This window comes from Ursus arctos, unplaced genomic scaffold (genome assembly GCF_023065955.2).
Source record: "Ursus arctos isolate Adak ecotype North America unplaced genomic scaffold, UrsArc2.0 scaffold_7, whole genome shotgun sequence".
Classification (NCBI taxonomy): Eukaryota; Metazoa; Chordata; class Mammalia; order Carnivora; family Ursidae; genus Ursus; species Ursus arctos.
In genome coordinates, this window is record NW_026623089.1 from 65,541,753 (window position 1) to 65,567,561 (window position 25,809).

General features: G+C 44.6%; 1 protein-coding gene across 5 annotated transcripts in view; it reads right to left on the reverse strand.

The window, feature by feature from the left end:
* Window positions 1-21,049, reverse strand: part of ABCB10 (ATP binding cassette subfamily B member 10) — a 34,573-nt gene extending 13,524 nt beyond the window's left edge. For 2 of the 5 annotated variants that reach the window (XM_044386077.3, XM_057308333.1), the window contains exons 1-7: window positions 20,289-21,049; window positions 10,111-10,311; window positions 9,021-9,223; window positions 7,344-7,384; window positions 5,051-5,147; window positions 4,120-4,266; window positions 2,974-3,109 (exon numbers count right to left, since the gene is read on the reverse strand). In XM_044386077.3, coding sequence (XP_044242012.1) covers window positions 2,974-3,109; window positions 4,120-4,266; window positions 5,051-5,147; window positions 7,344-7,384; window positions 9,021-9,223; window positions 10,111-10,311; window positions 20,289-20,805 — 1,342 coding nt within the window. In that variant the 5' untranslated portion in view covers window positions 20,806-21,049. Of the gene's footprint in view, window positions 1-2,973; window positions 3,110-4,119; window positions 4,267-5,050; window positions 5,186-7,343; window positions 7,385-9,020; window positions 9,224-10,110; window positions 10,312-20,288 lie in introns of all 5 variants that reach the window. The other 3 variants (XM_044386075.3, XM_048219073.2, XM_026504217.4) reach the window with 3 other exon arrangements.
* Window positions 21,050-25,809: the final 4,760 nt, after the last annotated feature.

Here is a 25,809-nt window from a genome sequence, read left to right on the forward strand (position 1 = left end):
GTATTTACCCAGAGAAGGTGAAAACTTATGTCCACATGAAAATCTGCACGTGGATGTTTATAGCATCTTTGGTTATAATTGCCAAAGCCTGGATGTAACCAAGGTGGCCTTCAGTATGTGGCTGGACAAAGAAACTGCGGTACATCAGAGAACGAAGTATTAGCGTTAAAAAGAAATGAGCTATCAAGCCCTGAAAGACATGGAGGAACCCTTAATGCCATTTACTAAAGGAAAGATGCCAATCTGAACTATATGACATTCTGGAAAAGGCAAAACTATGGAGACAGTAAAAAGATCAGTGGCTGTGAAGGGTAAGGGGACGGGAGGAAGAGGCAGAGCACAGAGGATGTTTAGGGCAGTGCAAGTATTCTGTGTGATACTGTAATGATTGGTACATGTCCAAACCCATAAAATATACAACACCAACGAACATAATATACACTATGGACTTCGGGCAATAATGACGTGTCAGCGCTGGTTCATCAATGTACCACCTTGATGGGGGATGTTGATCGTGAGGGAGGCTGTGCTCGTGTAGAAGCAGGGGAGATGTGGGAACTCTCTGTACTTTCTCCTCAACCTTGTTGTGAACCTAAAATTCCTCTAAAAAAAATTCTATCAATAAAAAAAAAGAAAGGAAGGAAGGAGTCGGAGGTAGTTCAACATAGTAGAGTTTAGACTCTGGAAAACAAACAAAACAAAATGGCCCTGGACAAACAGTATGTGGTCTCTCCACTCTCACTCCATACGTTGTATTAGGGTCATAAGAAGTAATGAACCACCAACCCATTCTACAATGTGGGTGAGCTCTGAAAACATTATGCTACGTGAAAGAAGCCAGACATACAAGCATGTTATGTGATTCCATTTATATGAACTAAAATAAACACATGCACACACAAAGCAAACTGTGGCTGCAAGGGGCTGAGGGAGGGAGGACACGGAAACAGACTGCTTCATGAGTACGGATTTTCTTCTGAGGTGACGGAAATATTCTGGAACTAAGGTGAGGTGGTGGCTGCACAAAGCTGTGAATGTACAAAATACCACTGAATCGTAAACTTTAAAATGGTTAATTTTATGTTACGTGAATTTCACCTCAACGAAAATAAATCAGAAACAAGATATCGGGGCTCAGTAAGAAGACGTAAGAGCATTCTCTGATGCTAAACAAGCAAGCATCCTTTTCTTCAAACAGCACTTCTGACCCTCTCTCAGCAAAGAACGCAAGTAGAATTTGTTTTTGATTTTCAGTATGCGGTTCTAAGCAGAAAACAACATCTAAAAATTCTTATTTAATAAATAAAATAGAATTTCTTGCTTGCAGATTCATTACACAATTATTCTGAACAGTGAACTTCACAAAAACATCTAAGATCTAACTCAACTTCTTGAATTAAATTCCTGTAGCCTTACGTACCTGTGTGGGTTGTAAATGGGGGGAGACTGTGTGGTAACAGACCCCGCCACACCTTTCTCCTTCTTCCATCACCAGAAGGCAGGTATCGTACCTGTGACCGGAGATGTGGGACAGCCTGCGGCTCTGAAAGCCAAGCGACCCCCAGACCTCGAGCACAGACAAAGCCTCAGCAGCAGCTTCTCTACCTGGGGAGGTAACTGACTCCCAGTAGACAGGAACTGTGTTTCCAACCTACTTCTATGCAGGACACAGTTGTGAACTTGCCAGGACAAAAAGTAAGACAGTGAACACACCAAAACAGATGTGGCTTCTATCAGGCCAAGTAGCTTGGAGGAAATCGGGTGGGAGGAGCAGAGAGACTGAGAAAGATCAAGTCAACTTGTGGCAGAAAATTAAGATTAGGGGAGGCCGGGGAGGAAAGCTGAATGTGGTCAAGCACGGAACGTGAACAGAAAGGCCACAGGGAGGGGACGTGGGGGTGGATAAGTCCACTCTGAGGCAGGCCAGAAGACCTGAAGGAACGTGGCCGCCCAGGTGTGAGACCCTGCAGCCCGGCAAGCTCAACCCTGGGGCAGAGAGAAGAGCAAACCACATCACCGGTCCTGAACTGAGCCTCCCGCTTCCCACGTCACTCGGCCCCCGAACCGTCTTAATCAGGGTTTTCTTCAAGAGCAACCAGCAGAACTAAAATGCTATTTTCAGATTTGGAAATCTCAGTCCAGAAAATATCCTCACTTGCCTGCAGATGTCTAAGGAAAAGCCTCTACCTTTAAACCCTGACAATAAAAATCTCAGGTTGAGGTGACACTGTGGGATACCAGACTTCCGTTGACCAGACCTCAAGCTATTTATCTAACCTTTCCATCTCAGTCTTCAAAGAAAGGAAACAAAAAGCAGGAAATCACTTGCCCCTTGTTGGCTGGGCATGCTGGAGAGGTAAAGAAAAGAAAACCTTGCAGACTTCACACAGATTTGCCTCCATGGGCCTTGCTTCCCTTCAGCTAGGAATGAACAACAAAAGCTGAACTCTGAGATTTCTGACAAAAGCAAGCAACTCTGTTTCATGTACTTTCTAATTTATACTTTTTACTGTTCATCAGTTTTGAAAGTGATTGACTTCACACAAAAGGAATTTTAGTCCCCAGTGATGTGTCAGTCGGGAAACTAACACTACCACAGGACTGTGGGTTTTGTGGACATCCCTGTTCAGCACTGTCCTTCCTCCTCCCCACCTTCTAGGGCCAAAGCAAACAAGCAGAGTTAACATGCAAGTTGGAAAATACGGCTCCAGTATGACCCTGAGCTCAGTGAGCCACAAGAGGCCTGTGAAAATCCTCAACTTTCCAGCCAAGGAACTGCCCACCAATGCGGGAAGATCACATTCATATCTTTATTTCTTCTTTCAAAGTCAAGTTGAACAAACATTCTAGGCAATGTTTTTTTCAGTTGGAAGTTAATTGATGAGAGGTGGTGTAATGGGAAAGTTAAATTTTTACTTCAAAACAATACCTGATTTTTACTTTGTAACTCCCAAGTCCATTTAAATTATATACCTCCAATGCTTAATCCAACCCAGAAAGCATACATTAGGAAGGATGAGAGTTCACCCACGGTCATGTGGGCACTGCCCATCAGCAGCCCTCCTTTGTACAAGACAGAAAGCACGATCAGGTTCCCGGAGAGCCCTGTCTGTCAAAGGAAGAAAACAGAGACGTTAGGTGGGAACCTGAGACCTAAATACTACAAGGATTAACGTGGCCTATAATTTCCTTTTTGCATTTAACTATCACAACAAGATTTTTCCAAATAATAAGTTTTAATCTGAATTTCAAATTAAAACATACTTTTGAAATATTGCAGTATTGTAGGAAATAATCTCATCACCATAAAGCCCAGGAGCTAAGACACCCATCTGATTCCTATTTTACTCAGTTCAGTTTGCAAAGGAAGAAACAGTGTTAAGAACTCCCTCCGTAAGGAGGAGACAAATACATAGATGATATGTGTGTTTATATATGCGAATGTGACACTCCCAGCAAAGCTGGATAAGCAGTTGGCGTCCTTTCTCTCTGATCCGCCTTGAGTGTTGTTAGGTGCGTGGTCTCTGGTCAGTGCTGCCTTATCTGGGCCTCTGCTTCCTCTGCCTCTAAATTATGACCATTATCGAATCACCTGAAGTTCTTTTCAATTTGAACATGCTGTACATTTCCCCTCATGGTGATTTTCTAGTTTAGTGTCATATTTGAGTTTTGATCATTGTGATCGATTTTTTCATACGTCTTTCTTGAGATACACTGAAGTTATTTTGGTTAATCCTCAGTGGGTCTCAAACTGCCTGCATCAGACTGACCCGGTGGCCTGTTAGAACAGATTGCTGGCCTCCGCCCCGGAGCTTCTGCTGCGTAGGTCTCGAGTGGAGCTGAGGACCTGCAGGTGCAGCCAGTTCCCAGGTGAAGTGGATGCAGGTGGTCTGGACCACACCGCAAAGCTGCCTGATCCCACCCTGTTTTGGTCTCATCACCCACTGCCTTTTGTTACATGCAGTTTTCCTCTTCTTTCACAGAAATAGTTTATGAATGCTCACACCTAGTCTTCAAGTGGAAGAGAATTATTTTTTCTTCATGGCAAAATCACAGAATAAAAATGTCTTTCAGTCATAACATCTACTCTTTGCACTCTTTTCAAAATGATCTACTTACTGCTCCAAAGAAGCCAGCCCGAGCAAATGCCTCTTTCCTTGCTAACTGCATCACGTGGTCTACTTGGCTGGTGTATTTCTCTATTTCAGTCATTTCTTTCCCAAAAGCTCGAACAGTTCTTATATTTCCAATACGTTCCTCAGCTAGCTGAGAGAACAACAGATACATTTCAGGGAGAAGACAGTCACATTTCAAGATTTCTACAGGCAAGTTAAAACGGGGCTCTCATTTTTAAGACACTACCAATAGAAAGCTGCTCATGATACGTGACTAAGTAAAAAATAGGTTACAAAGCAGAGTACATGAACAATCCTATTTTTGGACACAAATATTTATCTCTACATACACACACCATATATATAGATAGAAAGACAAACAGGAAGGCTAATAAATACTGAAATATATTTTTATGCAGAGAAAAAAGATAGATAAAAAGGATAGACAGACTCTAAAATGTTAATAACATCCATTCTGAGAGACAGGGTTATATGTGTTATTTTCTCTCTTTATATTTTGAAGTTTTCAATTACAAACACGCATGGTTTTTTTGTAACTGAAAATGTAAGTTATTTTTAATTTTGAAAAAACACAATATAGGATAGCATTGAAAAGCTTCACTTATTAATTAATAAAGGACAGAGTGTCATGCAGAAACTATTTTCAAGATATAATTAGCTTTTCCATCCTATAGGAAATAGTGGTGATAGAGAACTGAGGAGTTCATACAGAGTTCAGTCCAGTGGGATCTACTCCAAGGTGCGGGCAGTGATCTAATCTAGGAGGCAGACTACTTTAGGTTTCTAGATCTTGAGGGCTAACTTAAGGAGAAGCAATTTTTTTGAAAAGCCTGAGTACATCTCTTAGGGTGTGCCCCCTATGCCTTGGCTCTGAGTTCATTCTAGTGGAGACCACACAGAGGAGCAGCCTTTACCTGAGTGGCCTGTGCCAGGGAATCCTGGGTAACTTTGGTTAGTTTCCGTAGATAACGTCCATAAATCACAGCAAGGATGGATACTGCAGGCACCACACTCAAAACAAAAGTGGCCAGATTAGGTGAGACAAAAAACTGTCAAAAACAAAAGCCAAAAGGTGTTTGTTACACAGAGTAGCAAGACATTCTCATTACCTACTGTAGAGGGTGTGTGTGTGTGTGTGTGTGTGTGTGTGTATGTTTCAATTAACAGGCAGGTTTGAAGGTGCTGTCTCAAAGTCATACATCCTGTTTTGGTGGAACTTTTAGGACATCTTCAATCTTCATAAAACTCCATGAAAATTCAGCATGCCACACAGGGGTAATAGGACAAAGCTGCTGAAAAAGGATGGGAATATTTTACCCTCCAATGCTGTACCATTGCTGAGGCAATGCTGTGTACAGTAGACCACACTGTTCAGCCACAGAGAAGGGGAAGGCAGGACAGGAGTAAAGGAAGGAGGCCACGCTGCTCCACGCTGACCAGACCACACCAGGAATTCTGTATTTGAGCCTGGATCCCCTCCAAGGCACTGAACAACCAGAGCAACATGTCTCACTGAAATGACCAAAAGGGCAAAGACACCATAAAAACCCACATCAAATGACAGATGAAAGAGGACTCAGCAGGAGGGTATAACTAACAAGTAGAAGAAGAGAGCGGTTTCCACAGCTCAGAGGAATGATGTTTCAGCAGGATGGATGTGGATTCAACATAAGGAGTTTCTAACAACTGGAGTTGCTCAAAGAGAAAGTAATCAACTTCCATAGAAATAACAGTGGGTTTTCCTGTCAACCCTGCAATTTGGTGATTGATTGGATTTTAAATGGTACTAGCATCTCTTCATCAAATTGTTAAAATCTGCCAAATCTCATTTGTATAATCAGCATAAGGCTTTCTTAAAAAGCTGAGGAAAAGTTGCAGACTGAAATGTACAGTAATAGATGGATCAACCAATCATTCATTCATTTACTCCTTCTACAGCTCGTTACCGAATGCCTACACATAGCACACGCTATTCCAGGCACCTGCAAGATAATTGACCCATGTGGAGTTTTATCCAAGGGGAGAGCTAGATAGCAAATGGGTGAAAGAGGGACAGAGAGGACAATTTCAGGTGTAATAGGGTCTTGGAAGAGCAAGTGCACAAAGGCCCTGCAGTAGGAGTGAGCTTGGCACGTTCAATTCATGGAACGATCCCCCCTGAGCAGAAAAGTCACACAGTCCAGCAGGGCCCGGGGATGATGGCTGCCAGCAGGACACATGCAGGGCCAGTGATACAATCAGAGCAGGCCTGACGGTCCTGGGGCCTGACTACAAGGGAGCTCAAGCAAACCAGCTGCATGGGGTGTCCTCTGCGGTGGGGCAGGAACATGCATCAGAACCCCTGGGTAGACTGTCTCAGAACCATCCACCCCTCTTGCTCTGGTTCCAGGCTCAGTAGTAACTTTCTGAGGGGGCCCTGTCACCAAAAAGGAACGTTGGAATAGCAGGAACACACATTTAATGTAGGAAGGAAGATCCCATGATGTAAATTATTAAACCTGCAGTATGGGATAGACACATGTGAGCAAGCTCATCATAAATCAAGTCCAGGGAGCTTGTGAGAAACGAAGAATACTTTGTTCCTCCAGGGCTAAAGACCAGGTAATGCAACCTCATGAGGCCCTGTATGGGCTGAATGTCTATGTCCCCCCAAAATTAATATGCTGAAGCCTTAACCCCAGTGTGGCTGTATTTGGAGATGGGGCCTCTAAGGAAGTAATTAAGGTGAAAGGAGGTCATAAGGGTGGGGCCTTGGTAGGATCAGTGTCCTTAAAAGAAGAGACACCAAAGAAGCTACACTCTCTACACAAGCACTGAGGAAAGGCCATGTGAGCACATGTCAAGATGGCAGCCACCTATAAGCCAAGAGAAGAGGCTTCACTCACAATGGACCAACTTTGCTAGTACCCTGACCTTGGACTTCAACCTCTAGAACTATAAATCTCTGTTGGTTAGGCCCCACTCTGTGGTACTTTGTTATGGCGGCCTGAGCAGACTAAGACCCCTTCTGATTAGCCATCAGACTTCTTCTGAACTGTCTGAAACTGTTACAAAAAGAGACTCCCAACTCTTCCTGAGTCCCAGCATTATCGATATTTAGAAATGGTGCTTTAGTGCAGAATGTGTCTTCTTCCAGAGCTCGGCTTCTCTCTTGGCTGGGAAAACAGGGATTTCAAAGCAGCTTTCCATTCCATAATCTGAACTTACCAGCTCAGTCTGCAACACGTCCTTCTGGTCTGGATCGAGTGCTACATGGAAGCAAAGAGGACATAAGCCCAAGCTATTCCACTTGGGAGACGGGATTAATTACAGTCCTCATTCTAGGGATCCGGAACTGCACTGCTTAAAATGATAGCATCACATGCCTATTGAGCACTTCAGATGTTGCTAGTGTGACTGAGAAACTGAATTCTTAAATTTGTTTAGTTTTAGTTGAAATTTAAACTTAAAAATGAATATTCTATTTCTTTTTTTTTTTATAAAGATTTTATTTATTTGACAGAGAGAGAGAGACAGCTAGCGAGAGAGGGAACACAATAGGGGGAGTGGGAGAGGAAGGAGCAGGCTTCCAGCAGAGGAGCCCGACATGGGGCTCGATCCCAGGACTCTGGGATCATGCCCTGAGCCGAAGGCAGGCGCTTGACGACTGAGCCACCCAGGCGCCCCGAATATTCTATTTCTATTCAGTTATTGGTAAAGTTTTAGGTATGTCTGGAAAACCTGGTACGTCAATCTACCTTTTCATTGGTAAATTTTATAAATTTAAATGCAGGTGAAATATCTCCAACAAAAATTTGGCATCCAGATTCAGATGTTCCATAAGTATAAAAGACACATTGGATTTTGAAATCTTAATGTGAAAAAATAATATTAAATATCATATTAATAATTTTTATATAAATTACACGTTGAACTTATACTTTGTTTATATTGGGTTAAGTAAAACACATTATTTTTTTTTTTTTTTAAAGATTTTATTTATTTATTCGACAGAGATAGAGACAGCCAGCGAGAGAGGGAACACAAGCAGGGGGAGTGGGAGAGGAAGAAGCAGGCTCATAGTGGAGAAGCCTGATGTGGGGCTCGATCCCAGAACGCCGGGATCACGCCCTGAGCCGAAGGCAGACGCTTAACCGCTGTGCCACCCAGGCGCCCCTAAGTAAAACATATTATTAAAATTAATCTCATCTCATCTTTCTTTTTGCCTTTTAAAATGTGGCTATTAGAAAATTTAAAATTACCTATGTGGCTTGCATAACATTTCTACTGGCCAGCAGCACAGGTCTGAAGAGGAATATGGTTTGGAGAAGCGAGACAGAGAGAGAAGACAGTGCTCAAGCCACCCAGTTAAGGCAGGAGAGAGGCTGTGGGGGTAGAGAGCGCTCACTTCAGTGGAGTATAGATCTATCTCTGTGTACAGAAGGATGGAATTTATCCTCCTCCTTACAAGAAGAGGAAAGGAAATGAACCCTCGGTCTTGTCAAGATTAAGACTGCCTTTTTTGGGGGCAGGGGGGCAGGGAGAGACTGTAATTTACAATCTCTCCTCTGACCCACTGCTTGGCACCCCAAGGACTCCTTCCACCTGTTGCTCTTTTCTGCAACATTCTTTCACACATTCTTAGAAAAGCTAGGCAATAATGTAATCTCTTCTAAATGTAATGGTCCCCTCTCCAGATAAGTCATTCTGGAGAAATGAAGTTTGCCGGGGGCCACACAGGAGGAAGACATCTCCACGTCCCTGCAGCCTCTGTGACAGCACTCTTGGCTAAGTGGCTTACAGGGTGATGAGAACAGCTCAACTTGAGCTCATCTCATGACCGAGAGGCCTGGCATAGGCCAAAGCCCTGACTAGAAGGTACCAACACAAGCCGGGCCAACATACCATCATGCCAATGCCAACAGAAGCCTGGGCCCCGGCCCTCAGCCCATCCGAGAGGTTTTCGGTCACCGAACGCCCTAGGAGTGCGGCATCTGAGGAGAGGCGGTTAATCAATTCTCCTGTGCGCGTCTTGTCGAAGAAAGCGACCTCTTGCTTCAGAACAGAGGAGAATAACGAAGTTCTCAACCTGTTCACAATGCGCTGACCTGCAAAAGCAAACAGGGATGGCATCAGCTTGGGTGCAGCCACCTAACAGGGAGCAGCTTGGCCCGAGGTCATCGACTTCTGAGCACCCAGCGTCTGAGGCATGTCTGGTGCCTGCAGCCACCTGGTGGGAACAGACTCGCCTGAGCCCTGGCATATGGGCAGGCATGCACCGTAACAAGCACGGATTTTCTCTTAGTAACCGTACACAGACTGTGGATGTGCGGCGGGGGGGGTACGGCGATAAAATACAGTATCTCCGAGAGACGTTTAAAAAGCATTATTTACAGATAAGCTTTACTACATTAATTTCTCAAAAGCTAATTTTCTTCCTCCTTGGCAATCCTTTTCTGTATTGAACTTTCAAATGGCAAGCAGTGGTTAATTATCTGCAGAGTATTTTATTAGCTAAATAGTGAGAAGCGACTTAGAGTCGGGCATCCCAGGCTCTATGGTTATTGTGGCAGTCGCCCACCTGGGAACCACCAGGCCTCGTCAATGAAGCACTGTAAAAAATCATCACCCCAGTGCCTACTGAAGGGGAAACACACACATGGAGAGATAAGGTTTCCACAGTTCCCTGGAGGAGGCTCAGAACTCCAGCCATCCATCTGACCACGGGCCATGTTTGCAGACCTCCCATAAGACAGGCTACCTCCCTCACTTCGGTTCATGTACAAGGAGAGTTGAGAAGGGAGTGCTTGATCTGAAACAACTCGTAGCTCTAACATCTGACCATACATGGGGCTCTGTCCCTGCTGAATGTGATGGCAGGAAAGAGGAACAGACGGCCTGGAGCACGGGAAACTCGAGCCCAGATGACCCTACGTGACCCCACTAGGCGTTGTCTGGAACAGCTCGCTCGCTCTCGAGAGGAGGGCCTTCGTACCTGAAGTCTGCATGAGGTAGACGCGGACGGCGTTGGCAGCTGCGCCGCACAGGAACAGGCCGCTGAGCACCAGGCAGAGGCGGGTCAGGTTACAGCTGTAGTCCACGGTCGGGTTTGTGTAAATGACGTCAATGATCTTTCCCAGGAAAAAGGGAGCCGACATGGTGATGACACTGGACACGGCCAGAAAACCAACTGCGGCTAGAAAAACACAAGCAGCTCTCAGGTCTGGGGGCGCTTCAGCAAGGGGCAGGGGGCCGACGTCACCACGCTTCTTTCCCAGAGCTGCTGTTCAGAGCACGCGCTGTTCTCAGGTGCTGGGAGTTTCCTTCCTTTTGCTCCTGGACCCCTGACTAAAGGCAAGAACCCAGGGGGTTCTAGGGACAGAACGAATAGGGTGACTGTAGGGAGGGACTAATCATGCCCAAGTACCCAGACAAAACGACTTTTGCTTTACCCAGTTCTGATCATGTCCTCCTTGCCGGGAATAGCCAAAAAATAACTATGAAAATCTGAAGATCCATTCTGACCTCCCTCCTGGCCTCTTGATCTGGGTGTTCAGCTCAGATGACATTTTTCCTACATTCATGCTATACACTGTCATTCCCTGGCATCTAACTGTGTCTTCGCTTAAAGATCAAACAATGCAGGTAAAACTCTGGATTATGGATACTACTTCCAAAGGCTATTTCAAGTTTTGAAATAGTATACTGTTACTGGCATCCATTACACATGTGATATGTTCCTTCTTAATCTTACTGCTCTGCGGAATAAAGCACCAGAATACCAGCATGATATGAAAACAGGTAATAACACAATTGTTCACACATCTAAAAAACAGGGGGGATAGAGTCTTATCAGAAAGGAAAATATTGAGAAAATCCAATCAAGAACAACACATCCCCAGGCAAGTAAGTGACATTCATAACAAGAGGAATGCGAATTTCCACTACAAAGATATACCAGTTTTCATCTATTGGATTGGCAAGGATCAAAGAGTTCGATAACACACTGTGTTGGTGAAGCTGTAGGAAAAGAGGCATTTGCACTGTTTGTGGGTGTGCAAGGTGGCACAACTGCAATGGAGAGTGATGTGATCATTTTGGTTAAAATGTGAATGTACGTTCCCTTTGATCCAGCAATTCTCTAAGATTTTAACTTATACATATATTCCCATATGTGTACGCAAAACATGTACATGGGAGGATGCTCATTACAGCATTACTTTTACCAGCAAAAGCTCAAAGTATGCAAACAATCGCCAGTGAGGAACAAGTTAATCAATTAAGAAGCATTCATTTCATGAGTATTACACAGTCATTCAGAAGATTGAGGCAACTCTCCAGGTATCAACACCACCAAGATACATTGTTAGTGAAAACAGCCTAAGACACAAATGTTAACATTTGCTTGTTGGCTCTTAAGTTCATATGCACACAGAACATCTCTGGGAGACTAAAAAGAAACAGGTAACAGTAGTTTCTTCTTAAGACGGGTTGGGGCGCCTGGCAGGCTCAGTCAGTGAAGCGTTTGACTCTTGATTTCGGCTCAGGTCTTGATCTCAAGGTTGTGAGATTGAGACTCCCGTCAGTCTCTGCACTCAGCAGGGAGTCTACTTGTTCCTCTCTCCCTCTGCTTTTCCCCCACTCTCTCTCTCCTTAAAATAAATAAAATCTTAAAAAAAAGGAAAAAGAATGGGGTGTTTGGGAGCAGGGTACATGCCGCGGCATACCTTTTGAGTTTGGTTCCATTAGGAACCCAGCTAGTGCCACCACTACAGATTCAATGGTGAGGCTCCTAGATGAATACAACGTGCACTGAGCCCTGGGAGACGGGAGCTCTCGCACCCTGCAAACAGCAGTTGCTTCTCTTTGTGTTTTGCCTAATGCTAACACTGAAATTAAGGGTATTATTTTTATGTAACCTTAATAAAAAGAGTGCAGACTGTATTATTTACAATACTGAGGTATGGAAGCAACCCAAGTGTCCACTCATAGATGACTGGATAATGTGGTACACACACACACACACACACACACACACACACACACCACACAGTGAACTATTAGCCATAAAAAAGAATGTGAGCTTGCCATTTGCTATAAGATGGATGGACCTAGAGGATATTACGCTAAGTGAGATAAGTCAGACAAAGAAAGACAAATACCACGTGATTTCACTTATATGTGGAATATAAAAAGCAAAACAAATGAATTAAAAAAATTTTTAGACTCTTAAATACAGAGAACAAACTGGTAGTTGCCAGAGGGAAAGTGGGAGGGAGTACCGAGAAATAGATAAAGGAGAATAAGAGGTACAATCTTCCAGTTATAAAATAAGTAAGTCACAGAGACCAAAGTACAGCTTAGGGAATACAGTCAATAATACAGTAGTAAATGATGTTTGGTGACAGATGGTAACTTATCATGGTGAGCGCTGAGTAACATAATTGGTGATTCAAAACATTATATACCTGAAACTAATATAACATTGTACATCAATTATACTTCAATTTTAAAAGTTTTTATGTTTAAAAAGAATACAGAGTAAAGTCAGTACCAACAGTTTTAGTTGGCAGAGCTCTAGGAGAAAGGGGAGCCTTTTAAGTAGGGAACATTGCACACAACACTCTCTTCCTTCCTCGAGGCCTTCTGACCTCCTCTTCTTGAGAAGACCTACTCTGACAACCTTATCTAAAATACAGATACCCAACACTGGCTGCTCATTCCGTCTTCATTTTTCTCCTAGCACCCCTCACCTTCCGGCATTCTAAATGTTTCACTTGTTTATTGTCTCTCTCTCCATTAGGACATAAAAGATTTTTTTTTTTAATTTATTTTTAAGTAATCTCTACACCCAACGTGGGGCTTGAACTCACAACCCCAAGATCAAGAGTCGTATGTTCTTCTGACTGAGTCAGCCAGGTGTCCCAGGACATAAAAGATTTTTGTCTGCTTTGTTCACTGCTATATCCCCACCCCCACAGACACATAGAAGTTCAATAAACATTTGTTGAATGAACGAACAAATAAACCGAACTTTGACCAAGAAGGCACAAAAGTGTATCAGACCAAAGTTCCTCAGTTGCCTAAATAGGACTGTAAGATCTGGTACCAGGCAATCCAGATGGAAATGACTCTTTGCACAGAGCCAGAAAGTCCCCGTGTCTGGCTTAAAATCCCATAATCACAATTTAACTGAATAATGTGAACCGGGCCAAGGGCCATTTCATTTTGATGTAAGACCTGGGGTCTTGTTTCAAGATGCCACGTTCCTGATGACAGGGCCCAGAGGGACTGAAAGCCCACAGGCACTCAGAACGTCTGGCTTGGGATTCCGCACGACACAACTGTGGTGAACTGGCATGCTTCAAAAGGAGGTGTCCTGGGGAACAAGGGATTAACCAAGAAGCCTTTCTGCTTCATCTTTCATTAGTAGCTCGTCTCTCCAGTCTGTTCTTTCACTCGGAGAAATGCTTCCAAGAGTATAACGTATGTGAAGTGCTAGAAGGCCCATTTCTCCCTCCCTCCTCCAGTGTTCTAATTTATTCCAAATCAGAATCTGTAGTTTGTGAATGAAATGCCCCATGATTTTGATTCTGAACACTAGTTCTTACACAGTAATGATAATGATTACAAAGAAAAAGGAATTTAGTTGAATCCAAACTCATTCCAGGATATCCCCTTTTGCTTTTAATTAAAAAAAAAAAGATTATCTGTTTGTTTTATTGCCATTTCTGTCCTCTTCCTACAAACTGAATGTAGACAAAAGTAAAATAAAAGATTTTTTTCAGCTTTTGTTTAGATGGATTCTTGTTAACAGAGGTTTCACTACATACCACTGTCTTAGACATTAATGAATAGTGTAGACTTGTACCTTGTCATTTCAGATTCTTCCCTACACCTGACATGCTGACTATAGTACAATCCTTCTGAAATCCTCTCCAACTTTTCTTTGTGGTTAAGCCTCTTGCTTGTTCCTATCCTTGTCTGATGGGATCCCAGCAACTGTTATGTATCTCTTGACAGATATCTTCAGGTATCTTTCTGTTATCCTCATTCTACTGAATCATGGCATCCAAAAAGTGAAAGAAATATTCTTCAAAGAAGGGGAAAAGAAAGCCTACAATGCAGAGTGGCTCAAGAAAAAACAGAGGTTTGGGATGGGCAGAAGAATCTGTACAGCACTCCCATCACCTGCTAGCCATGGTACCCATCTTTTAACGAGGCATCTGACCATTTGGCAGGTACAGCTAACCCCAGTGTCACTCCAGGACTAAAGATGAAACACAAAAATGAGTCCCCACCACTGTCTGAAGCATTTGATAGGCACTAGCTCCTTGAATCCTCCCAAAACCCTCATATCCACATGATTTCAAAGGAAACTCATGCACAGAGAGACGAGGGAGCTTGCCCAATGTCACCCAGTTCGTATAATGCAGAACCGCACTAAGACAAAGCCTTCATCTTACTACATTCCAAGCATTGAAAAGGACATGAGCCTGGGGGTTGGGGCAGGCCAGGAAGCACAAGAGCTGCGGGACAGAGTTGGAACAGGGACCTTGTGACGCAAAGGAAGAAGTACTGAGAAAGTGGAGAGGTAGTGGGTTCTAGATTGTAACATGGAATAGGGAATTTGCAGAATGGCAGGCTAAGAGGGCTTTAGGTTGGGTAGTGCTACAGTCAACTTAACATTCATTCATTTATTTTCTTAAATATTTTATTTATTTGTCAGAGAGAGAGAGCGAGCGAGCCTGTGTGCACAAGCAGGGGGAGTGGCAGGCAGAAGGAGAAACAAGCTCCCACTGAGCAAGGAGCCCGATGTTGGGATTCAATCCCAGGCCCTGGGATCATGACCTGAGCTGAAGGCAGACGCTTTACCAACTGAGCCACCCAGGTGTCTCCAGCTTTGCATTTTTTTAAATGTTTTTTTATTATATTATGTTAGTCACCATACAGTACATCCCCGGTTTCCGATGTAAGGCTCGATGATTCATTAGTTGCGTGTAACACCCAGTGCACCATGCAATACGTGCCCTCCTTACTACTCATCACTGGTCTATCCCATTCCCCCACCCCCCTCCCCTCTGAGGCCCTCAGTTTGTTTCTCAGAGTCCAGTCTCTCATGCTTCATTCCCCCTTCTGATTACCCCCCCTTTCTTTATCCCTTTCTTCCCCTACCGATCTTCCTAGTTCTTATGTTCCATAGATGAGAGAAACCATATGATAGTTGTCTTTCTCTGCTTGACTTATTTCACTTAGCATTATCTCCTCCAGTGCCGTCCATGTTGCAGCAAATGTTGGGTAATCGTTTTCTTTTTTTTTATGGCTGAGTATATATGGACCACATCTTCTTAATCCAGTCATCTGTTGAAGGGCAGCTTTGCATTTTAAATGATCCGCTCTGGCTGCAGAGTGAAAGGGGAGGGCTGGAGGTCAGCATGACTACAGACAGAGACTTGTTAGGACGCGCTATGCCACTGCTCCAGGCAAGAGGAACTAGGGTAAAGGCAGACAATACGAGGAGGGTGACAAGGACTGGAGGTATTTTTAAGAACTAGGCTCTACAGGACCTGAGGATTGGCTGGATTGGGGAGCATGTTGGGAGGATAGGTTCTAAACTGGACCGCTCGCTCTGCCACCTAGCTGTTTGACCTCCAGTGAATCACTCAGTCTCTCTGTGCCTCAGTTTCTTCATCTATAAAATGGCAATAAAAGTTATACCTCCTTCATAGCAATATTACAAGAAGTAACTTAAGTACATACATGTAAGGCATCTGATACAGGGCCCAATATCTAGCAAACAATAATTAGCTATTATCTTCATTACTGTTATCGCCACAAGGAGCCAAGAATGTCTCTAGCTTTGGCAAAGGGGTTCACACAGCAGTCCACTCTACGAGAGAAGTGACAGAGCAGAAAAGGCAACTTTGGATTTTGGACATGGTTGAGTTTTCCAGTGTCTAGGAGACATCTCCATGGAGGCAAGGTGGGTATTATGGGACACAAATGAGGAGAGGATATTGCAGGTTAGAGGGTGAGGTGAAGAAACCTGGCATCTAAGCTGGATAGGGAAGGAAGTGAAGACATCACGGGCTGCTAGACTAGCAGGAAACAGAGTTTAGGAAACTGCAGAACAAAGATCTTCCAGACTGTCAGCACGTGCTGAAGACTGAGGCATCTGGGCCATATTTGCAATAGTGGGAGGCCTGCCTTTGACTCCAGCACTCACTATTCAGAAGACATATGATGGCAGCCACCTATGTACTTTCAAATCTTCTGCTACATTAAAAGAGTAAGGGGAGCGGGTAAGATTAATTTTAACAATGTATCTGATCCAATATACCCAAAATATTAATCAACCTGGAATCAACATAAAAATAGTAACGAACCCTTTTTTTTTAATACCAAGTTCTTTTAAAATATGGTATGCATTGTCTGCTTAAATCAATTCTAACACGTTTCATAGCACAGCCACAGAATGTTAATGTTTTCTCTGAAATATGGTATTTGCCAAGCAAACAAACATCCTCGGCTTCTCGGAGCAATCTCAATTTCAGAGGCTCAGCCTCACTGTGCCAGCAGTACTGTCCTTGGTAGAGCCTCTGTCCTGACTCGGGCTTCAGGAAACAGCCATTCTAAGTACGGCTCACCCTGTCTTTGCTTACTGCATTCACTGGTTTTATCACTCTATTCTTTTTGGTCACTTCATAGAATGTAACTATAAATTCAGCAAAAGCCCCTGGTGGGCATCAGGTTCTAAGAACGGTCCTAATCTCAAACCACACAAGCCCTTATCAGTATTTTAAATGAGAGGCACCCTCCCCAGTTCTCCGCAGAGGCCTCAACGGAACAGTGTGGGTGGAGGGGTACCTTGCTTGCACAGTGTAACCAGGAACCCGCCTGGAAAGTGTAGGGAAGGCAAGCTGCCTGTGTGCTCCTCCAGGCTGGCACTGTCATTATAACCTCACAATGCCACAACAACCCACAGCTCACTCCTGCTATCAATTTATGCAGTGTTCCCTGCCCCTAACTCAGTGGGATGGCTGGAGCCCTCCACAGTCTCCCTCTATCTGCAGGCGCAGCTGGGATAAATTCTTATCCCAGCAGTCCACCCACAGGGGCTCCTCAGTGAGCTCCTGTATCTTTTAAGACTCCTCTCGCCAAGGTGATAAGATGAAGAAGTATCAGAGAGAGACCGGAGAGCCACTTTGTAGGCCACGGCTATAGGAACATGGCTGCGAATTGCTATCCAAGTGAGACACGTGGAGGCGGGGCACGGGGCAGGTGAGAGCGCCGCAGTGCCTTTGGGGGGAGAAGGGGAGTAATGCTAAAACTCTTCTCCGCACACATCTGGAAACACTTCGAATGGCAGACCCTGATTTTGAAGTTTCTGATGTAAATTACTTCAGATCAAAGTTTCTGGTTACAGACTTCAGGTGGCATACTCAGCAAATTGCTGAAGACAGATGAAAATACTGTTAATCAAATGTAGAGCTGAATCGCTGAAAAAGGATTTTTGCATTTGTTTTCCTAAAAATTGGCAAATTAACACTGGAATTCCTTTTCTTCAGTTCAGTTTGTTTTTTTTTTTTTTTTTGGTTTCTTGATTAACACACACACACACACACACACACGCACGCAGCTCTTTATCCGCAGCATTTCAAAGAGATGTGCCAATATCTGAGGCTGCTGTTATGATGATAAGTTACAAATTAATGATGACATCCCACTTCCTTTTAATCCCACAAATGCTAACATCCAGACTGGCTTCAATATATCATATATAATGACTTTTAAGGAAACCATATGTCCTAGTAAGAGTTTTTCATCAGATTTCCTCATAAGATACAATATGTATTTATTATCTGTTTAAAAAAAATTAGTGTATCAACCTCGGACTTATTTTCCCAGATTATATGTTCACAATTATCCAATGAGGTAGAAGATCAAAACGGCTCTTCTTAAAATAAAAGGAGGTAGAGTTCCTGCTTTATGGGAACGGAAAGAAGGTACAGGGATGATGATTTTAAGAGAGGCAGGCTGGGCTATCCATAGTGCTGAGCACATGTGGGCACCAGCAAAGCCTGACGCCTGAAACACCTTCCTGGCACCTAATATTTCAGAAATAAAACAAAACTGGGTTTCCTTGCACTCACTTTGAGTTGCATATGGGAACGGCAGACGTAGTGCTCAGGGTCTCTAAATTTGGACCTCAATCTGGGCCTGGTGGGACCATTATTTATTCCATCATCTCGGGCACTCTGAGCCCCTGCTCCCTGCTGCACACGTGCTAAGAACTAGACAGAATCAGACAGAGCGCCTGTCTCAAGCAGTTCACAGGCCAGTGAGATCGTCTAGTCTCAAAATTTTCTTTTAATAGAGTACAAGATCTTTATTTCCATCAAAATCTACATACGACCAACTGAGCAATGAAATAAATTTTTATACCTCCATGATACCAAGAATTTCTCTAAGCTTCAACAGTCACTGAGAGGTAAAACATTCCTAACGCTACCTGCCTTCCTCCACAGCACCTACAGCACAAATGACTCTAGGAAAATCCTTTCTAAAGCAATGGATTTGCAGCAAAGCATGTGGGATTCTCACCTGTTTCAAGGGCTGCATTGGACAACCTCATAGGCCCTCTTCCCACACCCTCATCATGGTTGCAGTTTTATCTCTAGTCATATGATTATTTGTTTCCTCCCCACTAAGCTGGAAGCCCTAGCAGGAACAAGACCATGTTTCTTTCTGAGCACCAATGTAACACCATGGCCTACCATACACTGAGCGGGCTCAATAAATATTTATTAAAGAAATGAAGGGGCGCCTGGGTGGCACATTCGTTGAGCGTCTGCCTTCGGCTCAGGGCGTGATCCCGGCGTTCTGGGATCGAGCCCCACATCAGGCTTCTCCGCTGGGAGCCTGCTTCTTCCTCTCCCACTCCCCCTGCTTGTGTTCCCTCTCTCGCTGGCTGTCTCTATCTCTGTCGAATAAATAAATAAAATCTTAAAAAAAAAAAAAAAAGAAATGAAGGTTTAGGGGAATCTCAAAAACTTTTAGATCTTAAAAGGCCCTTGCATGTAAACATTTCCCCAATTATGGTTGAGAATGAGGAAGTATATAAAATCCTTCTAAAAACATTCATTTTGATTTCTTTTAAAAATTACTCAATTATGATTTAGTTGGGTTATGATCTACAGTTTCTCATAGTTTCTGGAGTTCACAGATCGCTGATCATGCCAGTGTTTGATTTTCTTGAAGAGCTAGTAACTTCCAGCTTACTACTCAGAGAGGCAAAAAGTACCTGAAACAAACCTGAAAGGTTTCCATTATTTTGCTTCACACAGCAAAAAATTGTTGACTGTTTAATAACTTGCCTAAAGCAAATAATGTTTTTATTTATTTTTTATTTAAATTCAATTTAGTTAACATATAGTGTATTATTAGCTTCGGGGGTAGAATTTAGTGATTCATTGCTTGCATATAACACCCAGTGCTCATTACAAGTGCCCTCCTTAATGCCCATCACCCAGTTACCCCTCCCCCTCCCCCTCCCCTCCAGCAACCCTTGGTTTGTTCCCTATAGTTAAGAGTCTCTTATGGTTTGCCTCCCTTTCTGTCTTTGTCTTATTTTATTTTTCCCTTCCTTCCCCTATGTTCATCTGTTTTGTTTCTTAAATTCCGCATGTGAGTGAGATCATATGGTATTTGTCTTTCTCTAATTTCGCTTAGCATAATAATGTTTTTAAGAAGTAGTATAACTGCATAATACAAAACAGGTATATTTTTGGCTAGAATAAATTTTAAAATGTAAGGGGGGCGGAGATTCAGCTCATTCCGAGAATGCTGGCAATGCCAAAGCAGAACGGACCCAAAGATTCCAATGAGATACTGCTCCACTTGTATAATATATGTCAAGCTAAGAAAACAAACATAAAAGACAACTCAGAACAGATTCTCTGCCAACCCGAAAGGCTTGACAATGCTACCGAGAGGTGAGCGCTCCGTTCAGCACTTCTTGGTAAAGATGATCCACGTAAAAAGCCAGCCCGTCCCTCCTCACAGTGCTACAACTGGCCCGGGGTCTCTCTGCCGCCCCCACTGTGTACCCGGACTACGCGCTTTGTAAGGTGTGCTGACCGGCAGAGGGGGAGAAGACGGAGAAAGCCCTACCTGCCAGCCTCCCGCGCTCCGGATACACCAGCCTCAAGAGCTTCTGGGCCTCCGAGCGCCTGGCCACCGCGGGGCGCAGCCGCGAGTTGTCTCCGGGAGTCGCCGCGGCCGCAGGCAACGCCGGCCCGCGCTGCCAAGCCTCGCCCCCGACCCGGGCTGCGACTGCCGGACTTGCCCGAAGCCCAGCGCGCGAGAGCCGGGGAGCGTCGGGCCCGCCAAGCACCCCGCACCTGCTGGCGCCGGGGGGCCGCGCCCACAACCCCAGGAGCCGCGCAAGGCCTGCTCCACCTCCGGGGCCGCGGGGACCCCCGCCGGGGCAGCCGCTAGCGCAGCGGCGCGGGCCTCGCGCGGCTCCCGCATCCCCGAGGAGCCCCGGCCCCGCGCCCCAAGGCCGCGCCGGCCACAGGCCCGTCCACTGCGGCCGGGGCCCTGGGACGCCGGCGCCCAGGGGCCACGTGCTGGCGGCCGGGCTCCGGCACACGAACAGCCGCAGCGGCCAAGTAGGGGGGCCGTGCATGGCGCCGCTTCCGCCCGCCCGGCCGGGTGCGCACCGAGTCCGAGGACCCTCCCGGCCGGGCCGAGCAGAGGGCGTGAACGCGGCGCCGCCCGCCGCCCCGCCCGCTGTCACCCGCCGTCACCCGTCTCATCGGGCCCGCGGCCCCTACGCACGCCTCGGGCCGCGCCCGCCCCATACCGGTCCTAGCCGCGGCCCTCCGCCCTCCAGGGCGGCGACCCGGGCCCTGCACCACCCCCTCTAGGGAGCCCCCTCCCGCCTGGGGCGCCTTCCCCGCAGCGCCCCCCACCGGGCTGCAGAGCGCCCGGCGCTCAGCCGGAGCCGCCAAGGACAGGGCTGAAGAAAGCCCCGGGCGCCTCTGCGCCTGCGCACTATCCTACAGGGAGCTTTTTCGCGCTTTTCAGTCTCCTCCCGTAAAAACCTGGAAGCGGCGCGAGCCCTTTCTCACGCTGGAGCTCTCGGCGGAGCGCACAGACGAGATCACACGATGACCGGTGAAAGGATGCGGCGGCCGGACAGCGAGCTGGTCTGGGCTTGGGGCGGGTCCGCGGCCCCGGCGACCCAGGCTAGGGCTGGTGCTGTCACCCTGCGTCCCAGAGCCGAGCACCGGACTGAGACGCAGAACACTGTGGGAGAGGACATCGCTGCGGGTCAGCGCAGTTGTGGAAGGCGTTGTGGAGGAGGTGGTTGGCGAGCAGTGAAATTGGATAACTTTGAGGAGAGGAAGAGATCATTTCATAACTTGAGCCGAAGTGCAAAAGGAGACACGGCCAAGGCACCCCGGCTACTTAGAGCGAGAAGACCAATCCAAATGCAATGTAGTATTTTAGTACACGTGCAAGGGAAGCCAGAGGAGAGGATCCTAAAACCCACCCGGACGCAAGGAGACTTCATGGTGCGGGCATCTCTACGCTGGGGATTGGGGAGGCTAGCAGCCTGATTCTCTCACGTTTAAGAGTCGTGGTTGAACAAGGTGGATAGATTTTTGTTGACTCGTAATTTTACAGGGCCGATACTAGGGTAAGGCTAGTGAGAGACACGTGCCTCAATTGCAAAATTTATGGATTCGAAAAAAACCCCCACACTTCAATAAACAAGATAAATATTTTAATGCAATATTTTTAAAGTCAAAATTAATTTCAAAAAATAAAAAATCCATGATAAGCAATATATCAAAACTTCAAATTCACTTTTGCATTTGCATGATACTCTCTCTCTCTTTACATCTTAATCCCACCCCTGAAAGCCTTATTTACAGAAGTAGGCAGTTAGCAGCTGGCCTAGTTTACCAATTTTTTAAAAAATTTTTTCATTAAAATATTATTTATCTTGATTACTGAGACTTTTTAGGCCCCCATTAAGCTTCACCCCCAGGAGAGTGACTCACTTACTTACCTCACCCTACTTGGGGCCCTGGTAGGAAAGGAGTGCAGGACTTTCGAAAGGCAATACAGATAACAGAAAGATAGTGTGGAATTAAATAATGCTTTAAATGCCCCAACGATCTGAAAGTGAGCAGGAAGCATGACGTCCTCTAAATTTCAATCTCTTAGACCAAGGGGAGCATGGAGTCCCCTCCGCCCAAATTAATAATGACTTAGGTTAGCTTCTCATTGGTGTCTAAATTCTAGAATGCAGGGTATAGATTGAAATCGACTCCACAGATTTATGGGCAGGCATGTTCCTTCTTGGAAAGATTTTATTAGGTGGCTTCTAAAAAGTGAGGAGATAATACCTCATACCCCACATTATACATTCCCATTTAAGCCCCAGCTGAAGCAATGTCAAAAAATGAAATTCTCCCAGTTGGAAAGTGACAATTTTAAATCAAATCTAACCTTCCTCTTACTTTCTTTTTCCCATTTTCCAGAGAACAGTTGCTGTTCCAAGGGCGGGGGAAGGCAGGACCATCCTTTGCTTTCTGCCTTCCCCAGAGTGATGTCCACTAGACTTATTCAGCAAGCACTCTCTGGGGCCTGGAGTCTACAGAAAAATAACTCCAAGTGTAGTTGATTAAAAAACAAAACAAAACAGGGCACCTGGGTGGCTCAGATGGTTAAGCGGCTGCCTTCACCTTGGGTCATGATCTCAGGGTCCTGGGATGGAGCCCTGCATCGGGTTCCCTGCTCGGTGGGGAGCCTGCTTCCCCCTCTCCCTCTACTGTTCCCCCTGTTCTGCCTGCCTGTGCTCTCTCGCTCTCTCTGTCAAATAAATAAAATCTTTAAAAACAAAAAACAAAAAAAAAATTGTTGGTTGTTCACATTTCTAAAAATCAGACAGGTGGTAGGAAAACAACTTTGACAAAAATGTCATGCTAAAAATAAAAATCCTTCCCAGCCATCATATAATATGCAAGGCAAGAATTATTTCCATAGACTCTAAAGAAAATGTCCATGGCTCTTAAAAAATATATACAATGAGGGAATGGAGTAGGGAATAAATAAATATTGGCAGAAGGATCACTAGGACTTCCATAGTCATCACACCAAAAAAAAAAAAAAAAAGAACTCTAAATATATGTGTGTGTGTATATATATATTCAATATATATTCATATGAGAAGTTTGTTGTAATGCAAAGCAATAAATATATATGTTTTGCATATGCATATATGTTATATATATGTTATTGTTTGCATTACTACGACCTCTTACCATTTAAAAATAAGGATAACTTCTCTTTGCCTCTTTAGAAGTTCTTTGGCCACTAAAAAAGGCAAGAAATAGTCTAAGCTGTGTTTGGGAAAGTAAGACTCAAACACTTAGATGTGAATGGATTAATAGTACAAAATCCCACAGAAAAGCAAGAAAAGGCTGTGTATTAATTCTGAGACAACAAACAAAAGTCCAAATCCTGCCCATTGACAGACAGGAAGGGCTCTTGGTGGAGGTGTGATTGAACCAAGCAGTAAAGTCTGGCCCTCAGTGAATAGACTCTTAATAGGTTTAGTGGCTAACAGGTGTTGAATTCAAAAAGGATGTCTTTTGACGGTAACTTGAGAGCTGTTGGGATTACTTCAAGAACAGTTCCACCTGTGGGTTCCTGTACCTCTCAAAGGGCGACAAGGGTGCTCATGTGGACAGCAGGAGGGGGCCCATGAAACACAGCAGCACGAGAAGCAAACACAAATCTTCCTGGTGTGAAGCTTGTGATTGGATGAGGGTGGGGGTGGGGTTGTCATTTGACCTTTCTTTGTACATTTCTTTTTCTCTTAACTCAAGCTTGCAGTTCCTCTGGTCAAGGACAGGAGTGGCAGGGCAATGGCTGAAGGTGAAGCATGCAGTTCAGTGAAGCATGAACCACGAAGGGGGTGGAATCCACATGGGGCCGAATTTGTAAATTCCTCCAAAGTCCAGATTGAAGTTTTTGGTAACTTATCTGCACTGTGTGCTCCCAGTGAATGCTGGGGCTGTAACTTAGTCTCATCAATAGGACTCAGGCCGGCTGAATGCAATGTAAGTAGGTTTCAGCGTCTTTGGTGTTTACATTCTCTCTCACCTTCTCCCCAAAGATTCTAGAGAAAGGTTGTTATGGGTTGAATTGTGTCTTTCCAAAAAAGATATGTTGAAATCCTAACTCCTAGTATCTCAGAATGTGACCTTATTTGGAAATAGAGTGATTGCAGTTATAGTTAATGAAGGTAAGAGGAAGCCAGATTGGAGTAGGAGTAGGGTATCTTGATGAGAAGATGGCCATGGGAAGACAGAGACACATGGGGAAAATGCCATAGGATGACCAAAGCAAAGATGGGAGTTATGTAGCTGCAAGTCAAAGATTGCCTGCTAATCCCCACAAGCTGCCCAGAGGCAAGGAAGGATTTCCCTGTAGGTTTCAGAGGGAGCATGGCTCCGTCAACGCCCTGATTTCAGCCTCCAGGACCACGAGACAATAAATTTCTTTTATTTTAAGCCACACAGTTTGTGGTACTTTATTAAGGCAGCTCTAAAAGAAAGTACTACAAAGACCTAACATCAGTATCTTATATAATACTCCCATAGATGCTCAGTATTTGTCCATTTAACTCATGTTTAGCCAAATAAGCAACTGAGTTATTCAGGCTCCTCTGAACAGTCAGTTTGCAGGTCTCACCTTCTACAATGCTTAACTTTATCTTACCAGGAGTATGTTCCACAGCTGTCCAGATTTCAGGCTACAAAGAAGTTTGCATGATCTCATGACATGTAGCTCAGGACTATTCCACAAAAATAACATAAATGACGAGACAGTGAGCTGATTCTATGATTTGTATCATATTTAGGTACAGTGTTTTCTCTTACACTAAGAGTCTGGGGTTGGACCCAGACATAGAGAAAAATTTTAGCATATTTTGAATAGAAGGTGAAAGGTCCAAAAGTTACAAAAGGACACATACACTAATACCCTAGTCATTCACTTCTCTCTAGAGAAAACCACTGTTCCTTGTGTATCCTTGCAAAGATATTCTGTTAATATATGAGCGTATGTGTGCGTAAGTACATATATTTTTTTTATTTTAATTTTTTACACAAATACAGCATACTATACATGCAGCCCTGCACCTTGTGTTTTTCATGGTACATCTTAGGGTTTGATTCCCAACTGGCACATAATCCTTTCTAAAGGTTGCATGGTCGGGGCGCCTGGGTGGCGCAGTTGTTAAGCGTCTGCCTTCGGCTCAGGGCGTGATCCTGGCGTTGTGGGATCGAGCCCCACATCAGGCTCCTCTGCTGGGGGCCTGCTTCTTCCTCTCCCACTCCCCCTGCTTGTGTTCCCTCTCTCGCTGGCTGTCTCTATCTCTGTCAAATAAATAAATAAAATCTTAAAAAAAAAAAAAGTTGCATGGTCTTCCATTGCCTGGATGTACCCCAATTTATTTAACTAATGTCCCAATACTAGACCGTAGTTTCTGGTCTTTTGCTATTATAAACAATACTGCAGTGAATATTTTTGTACGTATTTATCATACCACACATGAAGGAGCATGTATATAATTTAAATTCCTAGAAGTGACACACCTATTAGAATGATG